At 31.3% G+C, this 17,635-nt stretch overlaps 2 protein-coding genes across 4 annotated transcripts; one reads left to right on the top strand and one right to left on the bottom strand.

The window, feature by feature from the left end:
- Window positions 1–5,584, top strand: LOC100796978 (cycloartenol-C-24-methyltransferase-like). The gene is made up of 14 exons (NM_001252965.2): window positions 1–53; window positions 137–255; window positions 2,008–2,074; window positions 2,545–2,618; window positions 2,702–2,786; window positions 2,881–2,936; window positions 3,030–3,084; window positions 3,580–3,627; window positions 3,940–4,023; window positions 4,248–4,364; window positions 4,467–4,550; window positions 4,665–4,790; window positions 4,963–5,060; window positions 5,318–5,584. The coding sequence occupies exons 2-14, from the start codon at window positions 191–193 to the stop codon at window positions 5,379–5,381; spliced, it is 1,023 nt and encodes a 340-aa protein (NP_001239894.1). The 5' UTR covers window positions 1–53; window positions 137–190; the 3' UTR covers window positions 5,382–5,584.
- Window positions 5,585–8,593: 3,009 nt separating this feature from the next.
- On the bottom strand, window positions 8,594–14,007 carry LOC100798399 (primary amine oxidase). Of its 3 annotated transcripts, none has more exons than XM_003546850.5 (5): window positions 13,654–14,007; window positions 11,789–13,199; window positions 10,701–10,814; window positions 9,671–10,218; window positions 8,594–8,981 (listed from the first exon to the last, which is right to left on the bottom strand). In XM_003546850.5, the coding sequence occupies exons 2-5, from the start codon at window positions 13,112–13,114 to the stop codon at window positions 8,771–8,773; spliced, it is 2,199 nt and encodes a 732-aa protein (XP_003546898.1). In that variant the 5' UTR covers window positions 13,115–13,199; window positions 13,654–14,007; the 3' UTR covers window positions 8,594–8,770. The 3 variants fall into 3 exon arrangements, with proteins under 3 accessions (XP_003546898.1, XP_006598272.1, XP_006598271.1); XM_006598209.4 differs by having other exon boundaries at window positions 11,789–13,302; XM_006598208.4 differs by having other exon boundaries at window positions 11,789–13,305.
- Window positions 14,008–17,635: the final 3,628 nt, after the last annotated feature.

The following is a 17,635-nucleotide window of genomic DNA, read 5'->3' on the forward strand; positions in this document are numbered from 1 at the left end:
GTTCCCAATTCATCGTTGTCTCCGCCTTCTTTTATCTCTCTCTCCACTACCATGTGAGTCACTTCTTCTCCTTTTCGCCTTTCCCCCTCACTCACTCCTCTTTTTACTTTAACGTAAATAAATTCTCTGTGTTCAGATCGAAACAAAGTCGTTTTGAGTTCCGCCGAAGGCACCGTAGGTTGCAGCAGCTATGGATTTGGCATCCAATCTCGGTGGCAAGATTGACAAAGCCGAAGTTCTCTCTGCCGTTCAGAAGTATATATGTTTCTCTCTTTTCTGTCTTTTTTATTTTTATGTTTCTAAACAGAAATTTATGGCTGCATGCGGTTTTAGACTTTGAGTCTCGGTTGGACTCACTTTTTCTGAGGGATTCGGCTCTCCTTAGGTGAGAGATCACTATGGAGAATTAAGTACAATATTAATTAAAAAAATTAACTGTTGAGATTATAATTAAATTTAGATTTTATTATATATAATATATTTATATTTAATTATATACGTTCGATTTGACTATCAAAACGTGAATCAACCGACGCCGAATTCTTTCAGTTTAATCAGGGAGTTGATTTCCTAAGTTTGTCGTGAATAGCTGTGTTTACATTCGATTTGGAAAATGAATTTTGGTATGAACATTGATTTGCTTCTTTTAGTTTTTTTATTTGTTTATTAATATTTGTATCTAATAAAACATAAACACATGTCTTGTCATATTTTGTTCGTGTCAAATTTCCACCACTCATTTGATTTTGTCACAATTCTCAACTGATTTGTGAAAGCGGAGTCGAATCCAGTTTTGTCAGTACTTGAGAATGTTTCTGGTGCTACGAGCTGGTTTAAAGGATTTTGGTACGGCATTATAGGATGCAAAAATTGGGTTATTCTATTCTATTCTATTTTTAAAGACAGAAAAATAATGGGTTTTAGTAAATTTTTTTATTTATTAAAATGCTAATATTTGTAATTATTTGCTAAATTTGGATGGAAAAATATTGAATCTAATAATACAGGGTTCAGGGGTTGAGTACTCTATAACTATGAATGAATATTGGGGATCAATTTATTTAAAAAAAATTAAAATGCTGGGAGATGGGGATTAATGAATTTTTTAGTGAATGGAAATGAAAGAAAAAGATAAGTCAAGAATCCTCTCTGGTTTGATCCGATGTAAAGTGATCACGGTATGCATTTCTATTAAAGAATATTAAAATGTTGGGGGCGAGAATTAAAAGCTTCAATCTGTATGATCTTGCGTGGAATGTTTTGGACTTTTTGGAAAAATTAAACATATCTGGGTCCACCTTGTCTCATACAGCTTGTGACTTTATGAAAAAGGTGACTTTATGAAAAAGTAGCAGCATATTGATGTCAGATGTGACTGAATAGGTGAAACGAAACTGAAAAATGATTCCAGATTTCCTGCTGCTAAGCAAATATTACTCTGACGATAATTACGAATGTGCTAGTTGAAATGAAAATGAACAATGGCTTCAGAATTTTACTAGCTGTGCTATTTTTGTTCTGGAGTTCAATTCTCTTAGTTTGGATCAGAATATCAGATGAACTAAGCGTTTTACCTGAACAGTGTCTCTGAAATTTCTAATTTGTAAATTTGGGTCTGTTTCATTATTTTGTTCAACTTAGTAATCATGAATATCTAAAAATTTGATTGGTAAAACTAAGGAAAATTTAGTACTATGGATTGATGTTGATTCGCTACACTTAAATTGGCGAGCTGCTATGAAAATTTAAAATTATATTTAGTCTATTTATTATACGTGGACGAGTAATCATGTATTTCTGTGTTATTTAATATAATAACACTGCTATATTTGGGGGTATATGCATAACTATGCCATTTAAGAATATACGAGTTTGTTGTAAATCATTATAACCGGTGAATATGGCTAAGAAAAAAAAAATTATGGCTATTGTTATGCATGATAATTTTTCATTTTCTTTTTCTTTTCGAATATGGGGCTTATAAATGCAATTGATTTTATGGTTCAGGTATGAGAAGTATCATGTTTGCTATGGAGGTCAAGAGGAAGAGAGAAAAGCTAATTATACCGATATGGTGAGAGATATATTAATATTGGGAACTTCTTTTTTTTAACCTGTAACTTATATAGCACTAACCTTCTTTTCAGATGCTTACTGTAAGCCTTGCCTCATTCTTTATGATTTTATTTTTAGTCTTTCTCCAAAGGGGAAACATTTTTTTTCTGGAAACTTGAAATCTTTACAGTTTTTGTGTAGGTATCCAATTGATATTGAAGAAATATCCAAACCATATTTTGAATATTTAGGTCATTGGATTGGTTAAGCCAAGTTCATGTTGAGATGATCAAATTATAGCAATATTTTCTTTTAATTATTAATGAATGTTTACTACTCCTTTACAGTTATGTTCTTTGATCATAAGTGATGTTCTATAACTTGTGACATGTGAAGTTATGGCGTAATGTGTTTTTGTCTTAATTATAATTAACTTGATTATCTGCAAAACAAATATGATAACTTGATAAGATCTGCATGTGTTTTCAGGTTAATAAATACTATGATCTTGTTACCAGCTTTTATGAGTTTGGCTGGGGGGAATCTTTCCATTTTGCACCCAGGTGTCTGTTTACTTCATTTTGCGATAACAAATTGAAGAACTTTCTGTTACTTTGATCATGTTGATAATTTTCTTGTCTTGCAGATGGAAAGGAGAATCTCTTCGAGAGAGCATCAAAAGACATGAACACTTCCTTGCTTCACAACTTGGACTGAAGCCAGGGCAGAAGGTTTTCATCTTCAATAAAACAAATAAGCAAGCTGATGTCTGATTTACAATATTTTATTTTTTAAATTTTCATGAGCCTTTATAATTTGCTTTAGGTTTTGGATGTTGGATGTGGAATTGGGGGACCATTAAGAGAAATTTCTCGATTCAGGTAAACAAGATTGATTTCATATAGGTTTCCTCTTCCTTTGTCTTTCACTGTTTAACTTTACTAGCTAACAAAAATCAAGGGGTATCTGTGCAGCTTAACTTCAATTACCGGGTTGAATAACAATGAGTACCAGATAACAAGAGGAAAGGTATGTGTTATGAGATTAAGTGCATTGAAACAATTTTGAGGTGTAAATTGTTATGCATTGACACAGTCTTTTTGACCTTTATTTCAATCGTCATATACTAGTATACTGTCACTGTTGGTAATGTTGTTTGTTCTCACCTAAAATTGATGCATTGTTTAAGTTTTAATTATGTACTTAAATGTACTTTTAGGTTATGACAGTCATCTTGTATTAATTTAATATATCTGTCGTGTTAAATAGTTCTTAAAAGCCTTTTTGATGAAGGAGTTATTATTATTACTATTTTTTTTATCAGCAAATGTTAATTGTTAGAATGTTAATTTTTGTTAGTAAAGGAGATCGAACCCGTGACCTTCCCCTCCTTCCCTTCTCCCTTAACATCCAATCCATCTTATATCTCTGATGAAGGAATTATTTGGTTCTCAATATTTTTTGAAAGATGATAGTACATTTTCTACATACTTTGATCACTAACAGATTTTTGCTAATTAACAGGAACTCAATCGCATTGCTGGAGTGGACAAGACTTGCAATTTTGTCAAGGTTGAATTTTGTAGATCAATTATTTCCCTTTAACGGGTGTAGGAGGCCTTTTATTTCAGCACCTATTGGTCCAGTGTTTTATAAAATTGTTCTACTTCAGTTATAAATGTTACATTGAATATGCTATTTAGAGAATTGGGATTAGCTTGTTTTGTGTTCAGAAAAAACTTAATCAAAATGCTGAAGATACAGCTTTTTGGCTAAAATGCAATTGTGAATTAAGCATAACCAAACATGTGATCTTAGCCTCAAGAAAAAAAAATTGATATTGCTTTGAAGTGATAGATAACATGATCATATTTGATAATGCAGGCTGACTTCATGAAAATGCCATTACCAGACAACAGTTTTGATGCAGTGTATGCGATTGAAGCCACTTGCCATGCACCAGATGCTGTATGTGCCAGTATTTTATACTCTAATTGGTTTCACATTCTTCTTTCCCCCTGCAATAACTTTCTATCTACCCATTCACCCATAAATTGTAAAGTATTATGAAGCAACTTCAATGTGGCCTGCATAATAGCATGAAGTACATGTGTTAATTGTGATTCTATAAAATGGTGTCTATAATTTGTATTGTCTGACACTTATTTTTCCTGCCATGGAATTATGGATAGTATGGATGCTATAAAGAGATTTTTAGAGTGTTAAAGCCTGGTCAATGTTTTGCTGCTTATGAATGGTGCATGACCGATTCTTTTGATCCCCAAAACCCAGAGCACCAAAAAATCAAGGTATGATACAGTGGCGTAGATTGAATTTAGTTGGAGGTTTATCTATTAATTCTGTTGAAACCTCTTACTTTGTAATTCAATAGATAAAATTCCTTGTTACAGGCAGAAATTGAGATTGGTGATGGGCTACCTGACATTCGATTGACTGCTAAGTGTCTTGAAGCTCTGAAGCAAGCAGGTTTTGAGGTGAACATCAATTTCTTATTAGTCTTACCTTTCACTAGTATTGGTTTTTGTAAATTCAAAAGTTGAACCTACCTAATTGGCTAAGGGGGGATTCTTTCCTTTTTCTATGTAAAGGTAATATGGGAGAAAGATCTAGCAGTGGACTCTCCTCTTCCTTGGTATTTGCCTTTAGACAAAAGTCATTTCTCACTGAGTAGCTTCCGTCTAACTGCTGTCGGGCGACTTTTCACCAAAAACATGGTAATTGATATTGAATAGCATATCTGCAAATTTATTTTACTTGTGTGTCTCTTGGTCTTGGGTATGATTCCTTGTAGAGTTCTGTAATTTGATTGCATGTTGAGAATTTTAGGATTCATTTCTTTTATTACTCATTCAATATTGGTTTCGGGCTACAAATTTATGTTTGTAGGTCAAGGTTCTGGAGTATGTTGGACTGGCTCCAAAGGGTAGTCTAAGGGTTCAAGATTTCCTAGAGAAGGCTGCAGAGGGACTAGTTGAAGGAGGAAAGTAAGTTTCGCATCTATCTCATAATATCACTTTCTAGCCATGCATATGAAATTTATGGATATAGTTTTTCACCTGAGTAAAAATGAGGATGCTCTTTGCAACATGTACAGTTCTCCTCATCAATGTGGCAATTTTTAATCCTCAAGGTCTCTAATCTGAGTCCTTCTTATCCTTGAGAGAAACATCTATTAATAATATATGAAGATTAACTAACACTGACTAATCTGAAACATGTCTTGTGTTTGTTACTCTTCCAGGAGAGAGATTTTCACACCAATGTACTTCTTCTTGGCCCGGAAGCCTGATTCAGACAGGAACTAAGCTGGTTGTACAAATAGGTTGCTGTTTTCATCAGTTACTGTGATTCTGGTAGGGTGAATCGCAAGCTAGGATTGTTTTTGGCCTTGTTGCCCTAGTGATTCTTGCTGTTTCTTTGTATTGTTTTGTTTACCAACACTTCAATTTATTATTATTTTGTATTCAATTATTTTGGAGTTTATGATATATTTTGGGATGTGAAATAATTTAAAATTTGAAATCAAGAAATTTAGTGAAAACTTAATAAAATTTGGAATTTTTTATAAGATATGAGATCTAGGATTTGAAGAAGGAAAATTTTGATTTTTTTTTTGGTATGAAAACTAAGCTTTTAGTTAGTAATGTTTTAATAGAAAGCAATCAATTCAAGTTATAAGTATTTTGATAACAAAATAAGAGTTTGAAAAGTTTACATAGAAGAAAGATATCTGTGACTTTAGTTTACTTAAGTTTAAAATGGAGACCTAATTAACTTAAACCAATAAAAGATTAAATTTGTACACTTTTTAGGCTAAAAAACAAATAATGAACTGGTAACAAAGATGGATTTAGGCCACTCGAGTCACACTTGGAGAAGGATCTACAGCCAATCTGCTAGTGTTGATCCTGAAGAGGTCGGATAATGCAGATGGGAATGTATGTCTTTCGTATCTTAATCCCGTCAACTAACACAGGAAGAAGTGAAATACCAACTAGAGTTCCATTAATCACAACTAATTAAAAATGGATTTTTACAGTCACTTTTGACTATAATAAGTATTTTTTATGTTACTTTTGATTTACTCTTAATTTGTATCTGAGATTAAGAACACTCAAATATATTTTTTATGACTAAGTCAATTTTGACTTTCCAAACGACAATTTAGTTGAATATAATATTCAAATTGAATATAGTATTCAAATCTCTCAAAGAGAATATACAAATAAGTTTGAATACAACAAGTAATTTTGCTAAGTAAAAGATGAAGCTTTCTATGCTTTGTAGATTTGAACAACAAACACTTTTTGATAGTCTCCGCACTATTATGATATGAATGAATTCTTATGTTTTGTATTGCTTCTTGATGTTGCTTTTATAGACCTCAAAACTTTTACTATTTATAGCCTTATTGAAGAAGTAGTTGTTGTCTCAAAACAAACTTCTTTTGTCTGTTGTGCGTCTCTTGTAACATCCTAGTTTCCGATTTACATATAATCAATATTTAAACTTATTTTAATTTGATAAATGTGTAGTTCCATTTAATTGCTCAAATATTGTAACTTAAGAAAACATAGTTGGAATTTTATAGAACTTTTGAAACTTTTCATTGATTAATTTTTAAAGTTGGTACCATGTAGCAATTAAAACGTGTCATTTAAATTTTTGAGAAAAAAAACCTATTATCTTTTCACTTTGAATCATACATTTAAAAGTGAGTAAGCAAAATGAATAAAATGGGATATCTCTAACTACAATATATGTGCTAAAAGTTTTGGAGCCTAGGTCTACTCATATCAAAATACATGAAAAGGAAAATATCCTAGACTTAGAGTTGTCATCATTAAACCCAACACTACATGTCAAACTAAACCCCAAAAGAAATATAACGATGACAAGGACAATGAAGGTGAAGAAGATGATATCTTTATGATCCCTATAAGTGTTGCCATCTGACCCTAAAAAATAAAACATAAGGGTGAATCTTCTAGCATAAATGGACTTAAGAAGTCACACACAATTTATTGACCACGATGATATGATTGTCTACTGGTCTCACTCACACCCTATTTGTTTCCAATACTAATTTTGTGACTTATTTCTCACTAGCCAAGTGTCATTAGAACTTTCAAAACTCAGTGGTCTTACAATATTTTAGTTAGGATGAATGCTGGGAGTACAAATTTTCACCACGATACAATGATAGACTCTCACCAACTGATAATGGCTCGCTTCAGTCAAGGCTATCAAGTTGGCTCTATGATAGTAGCCACCACTTGGCGCCATACCCCTAAGGATAGTTACATCCTACAATCATTTCCTAATTACAATTCTGTGGTCATCCAACAACTTTGAGGATTGACTCCTTAATGTCTCTCCCCACTAGGATTGTCCCATGAATCAATGTGGATTTCATTGCCACGATATGAGATGGTGTTTCACAAGTTTTATGAATCCTTTAATCGTGATCTCTCCTTCTATAAGGGCATAATTGCCTCAACATGGTCATACCTCTCACAAAGTATAATCAAACAATCAAACATCCCACAAGATTCACTTCACTTTCATTATCACATGTCACATACGTGTCAATCCTCGATCGACATGCATCTTGCTTTGACTTCACTTTGTTGTACTCGGTCCTGCTTGACCCCAAACGGAAGATTTCCCTTCTTTTGATCCTCACTATCGAATAATACAAGGAATCACAACAATTTACATCACCAAAAGGTGATCACTCAATCATGCAATCATCCACGACATATAATAATTTCATTTAAGTCTTATGGATACCTCACCCACTCAAGTCCTAGGTATACCTTACCCTCTCAAATATTTTCTTAGTAAATATTGTTAAGTTGTCTAATTCTATTAAATAGAAGTAAATAATACATTTAAGATAAAATTGTGACATCAGTTATAACAAAAAGTAAAAGTTATCATATTCTTTGTAGATGTATGCGTTGATTCTTACCGTTAAATAAAAAAATAATATCCAAAAAAAATACTCAAATCCTTTGTTCATCCTGTGCATCGTATGGGTAAAAAAATTAGTTATATTATATATTAATGACAAAATTGTGTAAAAAATAATTGTGGTTTGTACTTAGCTAGCATTATGTTATCTGAATCATTATGTAATAACTTAAATATATTTTTGGTTCCTTAAGTTAGCGTCTTTTCATTTTTGATTCCTATAAGTTTGTGTTTTTTCAACTTTGATTCCTTTAAGATATTTTGCTCATTTTTAATCTCTGCAAATTTGTGTTTTTTCAATTTTGATTCATGTTATTGCGAACTTATAAGGACTATAAATAAAAATTAAAATTTTGCATGGACCAAAATTAAATAAGCAAAACTTATAAAAAACTAAAATTAGAAAAATAAACTTACATGAACCAAAAATTAAAAAAAAAATCTCTAACTAAACCTACAACATATTTAGGTCATATGTAATTGACCCGGGAACTCCAAACTTTGAAAGCTACCGTGAATTTTGTGTTATCCAAACCTGTGATTGAATTCACAAATTTATTTATATTATATTGATTCAAGTCACATTCTAGATTTTTAACATCATAATCTAGGTTTAGCTACCCTTATACTAATTATTTAAAGTTAAGTTTGGGCATCAATTGTTACATGTATAAATAAAGCATGCATCTAGTTAGACTAAACACCAACTGATGGGATCTCAAGCTGAATCACGAGCCTTGCAAACAGGTAAATCATCTTCGAAATTGGGAGGGACTCCAAGGATTGGATTTCTCTCAAAGAAATTAGCAGGTTTCAAATCAAAACTTGATGATACAGTAGGCATGATAGGGTAGTCCTCTTGACAGGGTATATGATGGAACCCTATTGTGTACCACAACACAATGTCTTTATTCTCAATTGGACGATCCCTGCATATTAAAATATCAGCAGACAACAATCTAATAAATTGATAATATAATACAATGTCTTCGCTAGGCACCAAATTCAAAGTCATATTATACCTAATTTTCTATCAGTATGTAAGTGATTGATTTGATCTAAGTAATTTAATTTTCCATCAGTTGGAACCTAAGTTTATTCAGTACACGGATTTTTTTTCTCCCTTTAATTGATCATGACAAAGACAAGATATGAACTCAAGAAATTTATTGATTGAGAATCAACAACTAATTTCTTGAGATTGTGATCCGTGAGATTCATTTAACAAAATAACTTCTTTCATCACATACTCACATTCTTTCTAATAAACTCTATAATTAGTTAAAATTTTATGTAGATTCTACCAAATATATGAGTCTTATTTCCTTTTAAGTGGACCTATTTCCTACATGAATTTAAATCAATGATAGAAAAAGGTATTGGTTAAGAAACTAAAAAAATAAATATTTAATGTAAAAATTATAAGAAAACGTTAAAAAAATTATGAACATAAAATATTTCAAAGTATATATGTGTATTGTTAGTACTCTTTGTAGACGTCCCTTCGAAGTTATTTTGTCAGTAAGTGATTTTTTTTAGCAAATGTGACAGCCGTGATTATACAATTGGAATTGAACCATGGCAAAGGAAAGGTAGAATCATGAAAAGAATCGTTGACCTGTTGGACCAGACTTGAAGAGTATCATCGCCTTTGCTCTGGTAAACAAATAAGCCACCAGCCCATTGCTCACTTTTGTTGTAAGGAGTGACCCATAATTGGTTGTTGGTAAAAGCTGCTCTTTTCTGTGGTGGATCTTCTGGATCCAGCAGGCTAGCTGCTGTGGCACCGGGAACCAATTTGTACCCAACGGGGTTCCCTACCCTTGTCTTCTTCAATGGGTTCACCACATGGAATTCAGATGGCTCATAAAGTTGAAGTCTTATTTGAGCATCTTTCTCTGTCTTTGCCACTTTTTTAACAGCTTTTAGATAACTCTTTCTGGGTGATTCTCCCCGAGAGGTCTCTTGCTTCTTTATGTTTACCTTAACAAATGAATTGTCAGAGCCATCAACGTCCATATCTAGGTAATATGTGATAAAATGGTCATGGATTACACCAATAATGTTTTCACTCAAAAGGGTTCCATAAAGATATTCTTGGTTAGGGACTTGGTCCATATTCTCATTGGTAGTTCCTTTCACCATCAAGATACCACTCAGTCCAACCTGCGTCAGACAAATGCCTTGATATTAACATAAACTATTGAATACAAATACAATAAGAGACAAAACATTACCATCAATCTACAAAGGTTCATCCATCTTACCCTATACCATCAATCTATAGTGCAAGTTGTCCAATTTTTTATTACGTGAACATGACAATTTAACTCATAACACACTGCGCAAGGGAGACATTATTGAAAAAGTTGCATAAAGTTGTGGTCACACTTGACTGATTAATGTTAAATGTTATCAGGAATTTTGTATCGCAGCCACACTATGTATGTTATTTTATCACATCACATCTTGATTACTTTACCATACACTATGTTTTCAAGAAGTTTGGATTGGAGCCGTACTTTATATATATGTTAATGCATCACATCACATTGATTAGTTTATTATACACATGCCAGCAGAGGTTATTAGGTCTTTGTATCCTAAAAAAGTATATGTAGAAACTAAATTGAATTTCCTTCACTAACCTTTGCTCTGATTAGCCCATCAGTTTGAAATTCCCAATCCACGATATAGTCATAGTTTGCTACTGCTGCTGCCATCCTAACCACTAGTGTCACCTTTGGCCTCACTTCTGTAACCTGCCACAGTAGCACAAACCCAAAAATAAGTTAAGAGATAAAATCCTTTGGACTATATGAAGAGCAAGGCATCATGATTCGTGATTAATGAGCTGGCAACAAGAAAATACTCAAATTTCATAATTTTATGAATGTGCATAATTAGAAACTAGCACTATGTCCATGATTTTAACAGTATGCACATATTCCCAAATGCCACCATAACTACATTGTTTTCAGAGTTCAAAGCCAGTGGAAGAGTCACGCGTATCTCAATGTGCCCAACTTCATATAATTCCTATATGTTATGTAGCACGTATACTTCTCCTGTTAATAATAATAATAATAGTAGTAGTAGTAGGTAGGAAAAACATTTTGATTAGAGAAGAGGAAGAAAGAAGTCCAGGAGCGGAGCACCACTTTATCCCAGATATGTGATGTTTGGTTAGCATTGTCATTGAAACTTAGCATTTTATCAAATATTATTTACTGAACTGATTTTAAACAGACCTCTAAAAAAGTCTGGGATATCAGTATATTCTTTTATGTTCGGTTTTGAGGAAGCAAGGAAAATAGTCTGTACAAACTTATCTCTGTTACTTATATCAGGTGCATAATTTGAATGATTACACCGCTCTACGGTATTCAGTAATTTCTGGTCCAGTTTATCATAATCAACAACATATGCATAAGGACATACCAAAGAAATACTCGTGCTCTATAATCCATCTAAGCATAAGCACATATAGCATAGTCAATCACATAACAAATTAAATTCCAAATGAAAACAAGCTACAAACTATATTTGATGCAGCAAAAGTTAGAATAAGTGGTTGGGAAAGAAAGAAACAAAAAGTAAAAGAATTGTAAAAAAACCTGGCATTTCGAAAAGTATCACTAATAAATAATAACAGCATAAATAAACACTGAATTTCTAATATCACAATTAACATGACACTTTAGTATGATGAGGCTGGCATGAGTAAAATGCTTACCTTGAGGTCAGTGATGGGGCACTCGGCATGTCGCCACGCAATGTCACCAGCATAACTCTCAAAAATGCAAATCATGTTGGGTTGGAGATATGGTGTTCCATCAGAAGAGGCAAACACACCATCCATGTAGTAAGCATTCCGTGGGCAATCATTCAAGGGGTCTAGTGGCATTGCCTGCAACCCAAATCCATACTCACCAGCATCCATGTATGTCTTAAAGTACCACCCTTCTGTGGGATCCATGTAAGGCACAAATAGCTCAGAGGTGAACCCTTTGTACATGACACTTCTCAGCTTTGATGTGTCAGGGTCCCTCACCTTGGCTTGAGAAATTATGGTCCCAGCTCTTGGGTCTGGTCTCAGATGGAATTCCCAGTTTGCCCATTTCACCAAGTGCCCTTCAATTGTGAAGCTTGGACCTTTTGGTTGCTCCAAGGATATTGGATTCAGTAGCCTCAACTCTCCATTCAGCTTCTGAATGGAGTAACGGTAGTCAGTGTTAATTCCATTCGCCACAGGGATGTTTTGGCCATTATCTGAAATTGCAAGCACCTCTTTTCTATCCATGTCAACCAAGGCAGTGACACCCTCAATTGGTTTCATGTAGAAGTTCACAGTGCCTTCTTTGGAATAGCACTGCACCTTAATCAACCTTCTGTTCTCCTCCACTGGGGTCCCATACCACCCTGAAGAGATTGGCAAGCAAGCCAGGTCTGCTAAATTGACACCGCGTTTAGTGATCGAGCGGTTGAACTCAGTGCTCTTGAGGGGAACCTCTAGTACCCCCACCATGTCTTCCATGGTCATGGTGGGGTACCCCGAGACTGAGCCGGTGGTTTTGTGGCTCGCCACCTGGCCGGTTTCGAGGTCCACAGTGAGCACATGAGAGTCTCCTTTCACATATGCAACCACGGAAGCCTTCCTAGGCAAGGGTGGATCACCCTTTTTCCATTTGAGGACTAGCTTTTTGTCTGGCTCTTCAAGGACAACTGAGTTGAGAGTGTAGGTGGATGAGGACTTGAAGAGGGGGTGGTTGGATAGGATGGTGCGGACCTTGTTGAACTCTTGGATGGTTAGAGGGTCAAGAGGGTGTTCAGGAATCTCAGATTCATCATGGTGTTGGTTGTGATGATATGTGGAAAATGATGATGGTTTCTTAATCGGGTTATTAGGATGTGCTGAAGAGTAGAAGCGGTTCTTTGAGGTGCACCATCCAGAGTAAAGGTTGCAGTCTAGAGCCTCCTTGTTGGGAAGCCGAGTGACAAGTAAAACTAGTACCACACCGATTGAAAGAACAAGGAAGCGCCACAAGTTTTTGGCCTCCATGGATAGATATCACGAGTGAGAGAGAGGTGTGAATAGTATTGAGACCAGAGATGAAAGCTTCACGTGAATATATATAGTAAAAGACCTAAGAAATGGAACATAGACTACTAAGGTCACTGTTGAAATTGAAAATTGGAGGAGTCCCACCACCACTTGCAAGATGAGAGGGAAAATTTGGCTGCTAGTCTCTACTACAACAATGGTATTCACAAATTAAAAACAAATTAGGATTCTGCGTTCCAAAACTTACTAGCTAGTAATCTCCTACACACAACACAACCAACCCACTTGCAATTAAATGGATTATCAGTTAATGGTACAATTTAAAAAGGAAAAAAAATTGATAAAAAGAATCTAAACAGAGCATCTATTTAAACAGATCACATGGCTTCATTGAACAAATAAATTAATTCTGTATCACAATGAGGAAACAATTACTAGTCATTTAAATCATATACATACACAACTTCAACATAGTTCTCAACACGACAGCATCCCCTGATTATAAACCCAAAATCCCATAACTAGTGGCTACTTACTATTTTTCTTCTCGTTCTTTAGCTGCACCATGGAACATAAGGCACTGCCTGAGGTTATAAACTTATTGCACAGAAGGGTCCAAGCTGAGGAGTGAGGTGTCAACAGTCTCTGTGTTGATATGCTTTTAAGGACTACACATGCAAGGCGCGCAGTGAGGATTGGAAATATATGGTAAACAAAGCAGCGTTCAAGTCATTGCCACGGCGTTCTCGCAACACGACATTGGATAACTTGACTTTAACGCACCAAAATATCAAAATGCGGAACTCCAAGCCACACTAGATGTTATTCTCTTAGCTTACATAATCTGTGTGCAATTTTTTCCCCCCACATGTCTTTTTGGAGACAATTCAATTAGAGATACGACTGGTTAAACGTGAACACCTTTTTTAACGGGAATTTAAACTCAACATGTTATGAAAAACAGATCCTGCTAGATTCAATCCCGTTGATATCTCTCTGCAATTTTAGAGCAAGCGGTGACTTAGTATTACTCGCCAAAGTCCAATGATTCATTATTTCTTCGTTTGTTTTTTCTTCAAACGTCAATTTCAAATGACTACACTATTATTTGATAAGTTTCGTTTCTAATCACTCACCTAATTCACTTGTCTTGTGATCAGATCTAACAAAATTTAATAGGATAGAATTAAGGGTAAATTAAGTTTTAGTCCTTAAACTTTTTTAAAATTCAGTTTTCAGTTTTGAATAAAAATTTAATTGGTTATGGTTCTTTAACCTTTTTTGCTGAACTTTTTATCCTTAAACAAAAGTTTGACGGCTTAAGATTCATAAACTTTAAAAAAATTAACTTTTAGTCTTTCAATAAAAGTTTGAGTTCCATTATTTTTAACAATTTAATGGATTTTAAGGATTAAAAATTAAATTTTAAAAAAAAATTAAGAATCTTGACAAGTCAAACTTTTATTTATAAACTAAAAAATTTAACGGAAAAAAAGTTGAGGGACTATGTCCAGCAAACTTTTGTCCAGAGACTAAAATCTAAATTTTGAAAAAATTTAGGGACTAAAAGCTTAGCTAAACCTAGAATTAAATAATCCAAAAAATATTGTTAAAGTGAAATAGGTATTGTATTTTATTAAACTATCTGTAGCATTGCATCCATTAATTTTTAATTTTACAAAAAATAAGATGAAAAGATTAAAAAATAGAAAAAGAAATTGTCTTGTATTTGTTTTAAATTTTTAAAAAAATAGAACTATTTTTTCGTAAAAGTTTGAAAGCAAAGAAGAGTTATTCCCCACAGTACTCACAATTGAAGTGGCTGCATTTTAATAATTTCATACAAATTTTCCTTAAATTTTGTGTATCATTTATAGGAATCTTCACCACTCAAATTTTTTTTATGGACTTAAAAATTAACAAAAAAAAGTTAAGGGACTATGTCGAACAAACTTTTGTTCAGAGACTAAAATCAAAATTTTAAAAAATTTTAGGGACTAAAATTTAGTTAAATCTATTATTAAACAGTCCAAAAAATATTGTTAAAGTGGTATAGGTATTGTATTTTATTAAACTATATATAACATTACATCCATTAGTTTTTAATTTTTTTTAAAAAAAGAAGAAGATGGAAAGATTAAAAAAGAGAAAAATAAATTGTCTGTATTTATTTTAATTTAAAAAAATAGAACTATTTTTTCATAAAAGTTTGAAAGCAATGAAGAGTTATTCCACACAGTACTCCCAATTGAAGTGGCTGCATTTTTATAATTCCATACAAAATTTTCCTTAAATTTTGTGTACCATTTATAGGTACCTCCATCTTACTGGTTGTTTACGTATTCCTGTTGACCTTGAAAATGAAGCCTTCATAAACACAGACTGCGAATATAACGCCCCCAAGCAATTCAGGAAACCAGGGGTGGATGTACTTAGGAGGTAGGCCCCCCTGAGTCTTTGTAATTTATTTTTTAATATTACATTTCAGAATAATATATATATATATATATATATATATATAAATTATATATTAGAGTAATTAATTTACTTAAGTGATATTTATCATGCCTATTTTTCACAATATATTTATACTCCGTTTTGTAGTCTTTAGTCTTTATAGTAAATATGATTATATTTTTATTCTTTTAGATAAAATATTTGACTGTAATTTATTTATTTTCTTCTATACATGTTATTATTATTTTAAAAGTTATAAATGATTACATTTTACAATCATATGATTTCTTTAGTCTTGTCTTTCAATTGATTTTATAATTAAATTCTACAATATTAATCATACACTTAATATACATTCCAAAAAATCCATAATGGCTATAACATTATTTTTACTTATAAATCATATAAAATCATTTTAAATAATTTCATAAATAAATATTTTTATTGAATAATATTTATATTATGAACTTGAAATTTTTATACTCACACGTTAATTAAAATATAATTAGTTGATATATTTATTATAAAATAATATTTTGACTTTATGTTTGATAATTTCATATACTAAGATTTTGTTGATTAATATTTGTATAATAATACTATTTTTTTTACATGAATATAAAATAAAATATATTAAAACTAATTTATTGAAAATATTTTTATTACAAAATAGTTTTAAATTACTTCATTAATAATATGATAAATCAAATTATTTTTTGTTTTTAATTATAAAAATCCTGAGTATGGTTCATGAGGAAACAATCCTGAGTCAGGTAGGACAATTATGGGTGAAAATATCTTTCTTTGAGTATTTAATATAATTTCACCGCTAAGACTCAATAATTTTACTTTTTTTACTTTCAAATCCAATAATATTATTTTTACTTATAAACCATATAAAATAATTTTAAACAATGTCATAAATAAATATTTTATTGAAAAATATTTATATTATAAAATTTTATTTTTAAAGTAAACATTAATTTAAATCTAATTAGTTAATATATTTATTATAAATAATATTTTCACTCTATGTTTAATAACTTCATATAAAAAATGTTAATTAATATTTATATAATAATGTTAAATATTTTTACAAGAATATATAATAAAGCATATTAAAATTAGTTTATCATATATATTTTTAATATAAAATAGTTTTAAATTAATTTGCTAATAATATCATAAATTAAATTAATTTTAAATTTATAATTATATAAACCACTAATATCATTCACGAGAGATCATCTTACTCAAGTCGGATCATTGCAAGTGACAAATATTTTTTTTTGAGTATTTAATATAACTTCATAATTAAGATTCAATAATTTTTTTCTTACTTTTAAATCTTATAAAATTATTTATAATTAGAAATAATATAAAACAACTTTAAATAATATAAATAAATGTTTTGTTGAATAATATTTATTTTATGAGACTGAAATTTTTATACCAAAAGAATTGTTTAAATCTAATTAGTTAATGTATTTATTATAAAATATTATTTTATACTCTATTTTAAATAAATTCATTGCCAAAATTTTGTTGATTAATATGTATACAATAATGTTAAATGTGTATATATAATATTGAAATATTTTAATTCAAAAAAAATTTAAACTAATTTATTAATAATATCATAATTAATTTTTTTATATAAAGATCACGTGTATATTTTAATGATATTTTTCTACAAAAACAAATAAATTTAATACAACTAAATATGTTTTCTAATAAGTAACTAAGAATTTGTTCTATATTTTCATTGATTGCCACAAATTTCTAAGTAGATCCCAGTTTAAATAGAAATGTGTAATTTTTCAGGCATAGAAATAAATAAGTTAAAGAACTAAGTTGAATTATATTAACAATATTTTATTTATTTATAAATTTAACATTATTAATCAAAATATGAATAAGAATATTTGATTTAATTAATTTATAATTTTATTGATCAAATATATAATTATGTAATGAATGACTTAAATTTAACTATCTATAATTGAAACTGAAATAACTTTATATTACATTATATTATTATTTTCTTTAAAATATATTATT

The sequence above is a fragment of the Glycine max genome, chromosome 15, assembly GCF_000004515.6.
Source record: "Glycine max cultivar Williams 82 chromosome 15, Glycine_max_v4.0, whole genome shotgun sequence".
In the NCBI taxonomy this organism is placed as follows: domain Eukaryota; kingdom Viridiplantae; phylum Streptophyta; class Magnoliopsida; order Fabales; family Fabaceae; genus Glycine; species Glycine max.